Source organism: Octopus bimaculoides, chromosome 6 (genome assembly GCF_001194135.2).
Source record: "Octopus bimaculoides isolate UCB-OBI-ISO-001 chromosome 6, ASM119413v2, whole genome shotgun sequence".
NCBI classification, from domain to species: domain Eukaryota; kingdom Metazoa; phylum Mollusca; class Cephalopoda; order Octopoda; family Octopodidae; genus Octopus; species Octopus bimaculoides.
The window spans coordinates 38,052,499-38,053,761 of record NC_068986.1 but is presented as its reverse complement, the minus strand read 5'-3'; the positions used below and the strand labels follow the sequence as shown (position 1 = coordinate 38,053,761).

The 1,263-nt window shown below is 31.1% G+C and overlaps 1 protein-coding gene across 2 annotated transcripts in view; it reads right to left on the bottom strand.

Moving 5' to 3' along the window:
* Positions 1–278: 278 nt before the first annotated feature.
* LOC106878401 (FAST kinase domain-containing protein 4) overlaps positions 279–1,263 on the bottom strand; it is a 27,095-nt gene continuing 26,110 nt past the window's right edge. For both annotated transcript variants that reach the window (XM_014927601.2, XM_014927602.2), the window contains exon 7: positions 279–563. In XM_014927601.2, the coding sequence (XP_014783087.1) occupies positions 471–563 (93 nt within the window). In that variant the 3' untranslated portion in view covers positions 279–470. The remainder of the gene's footprint in view (positions 564–1,263) is intronic.

Below are 1,263 nucleotides of genomic sequence, written 5' to 3'. Positions count from 1 at the left end.
CATATGTTTATGCATGAATAAATATCGCATGTATGGCCTGTGAATTATTTTAGGAGAATCAAGATCTTGTGATACTGTGGGGGAATGACACAATTTACCTAACTGTAAAATGCAGCAACTATAGAAATGTAAAAAAAGTTTGTCAAATAGAAAAAAAAAAGAAAGAAAATACAAATGTTTTATAAATAAACGCATGATGATAATGATGATGATGATGATGATGATGATGATAATAATGATGATAATAATAATAATAATAATAATAATAATAATAATAATAATAATAATAATTGCTAAATAGACTTTTAAAACCACTCAAATATTAAACACATTTTGTTCAATCACTCAGTTTCTGATTTAAGTCTATTTTTTCATTTTCTCATTAAACTCTATATAAAACATTGGCTTACAAACAGACCAGAATTGAGAGCCAATGTCATAAGAATGGAGTTTTCACAGTCATTTCTTCCTTAGGAAGAAGCAATAGCTGATCTGATCCTACGTTGAAGGTACTGCATTTTTTTCACAGTAGTCAAACGATCACTGAATTCAGTATAAGGGACCTGCAAAGTCAACAAGAAATTTTGATTAAATAAGAAACAAAATAAAAAAGAAAAATGAGTAAAATAGAAGGAAAGAAAAGAAAACTTTATTTATGAACCATGTGAAACACAAATAGCAGTGGATGCAGTAATGAAATATTAGGTTGTCAAGAAAGTTCTTGCAGAATTTTAAATTTTGGTTTTAAATGATGTGTTTTCAAATTAATTTTTGTTAAATTACTTTGACTTTATATATCATTTTAAAGCCCGTTTTTCGCTCTATCTAATCATGCTACTCTTTTTCGCTTTGAATAATTAAGCCATTTTTTCTGGAACGTTGAATACAACATGGACAAAAAGCAAATTCGCACAATTTTCTTATTCCAGTTCAAGCTAGGCCGAAAAGCTGCTGAAACAGCTTGCGATATCAACAATGCTTTTGGCCCAGGAACCACTAATGAACATTCAGCACAATGGTGGTTCAAGAAATTTCGTAGTGGTGACGAGAGTCTTGAAGATGATACACGTAATGGTCAGCCATCGAATGCTGACAACAATCAACTAAGAGCCTTAGTCGAAGCCAATCCATGCACAACTATTCGAGAGCATGCTTCTGAATTAGACGTAATGTATACAACAATTTCCAACCACTTGAAAGAGATTGGAAAAACAAAAATACTTCAGAAATGGGTACCGCACGAATTGAACGACAACCAAAAAA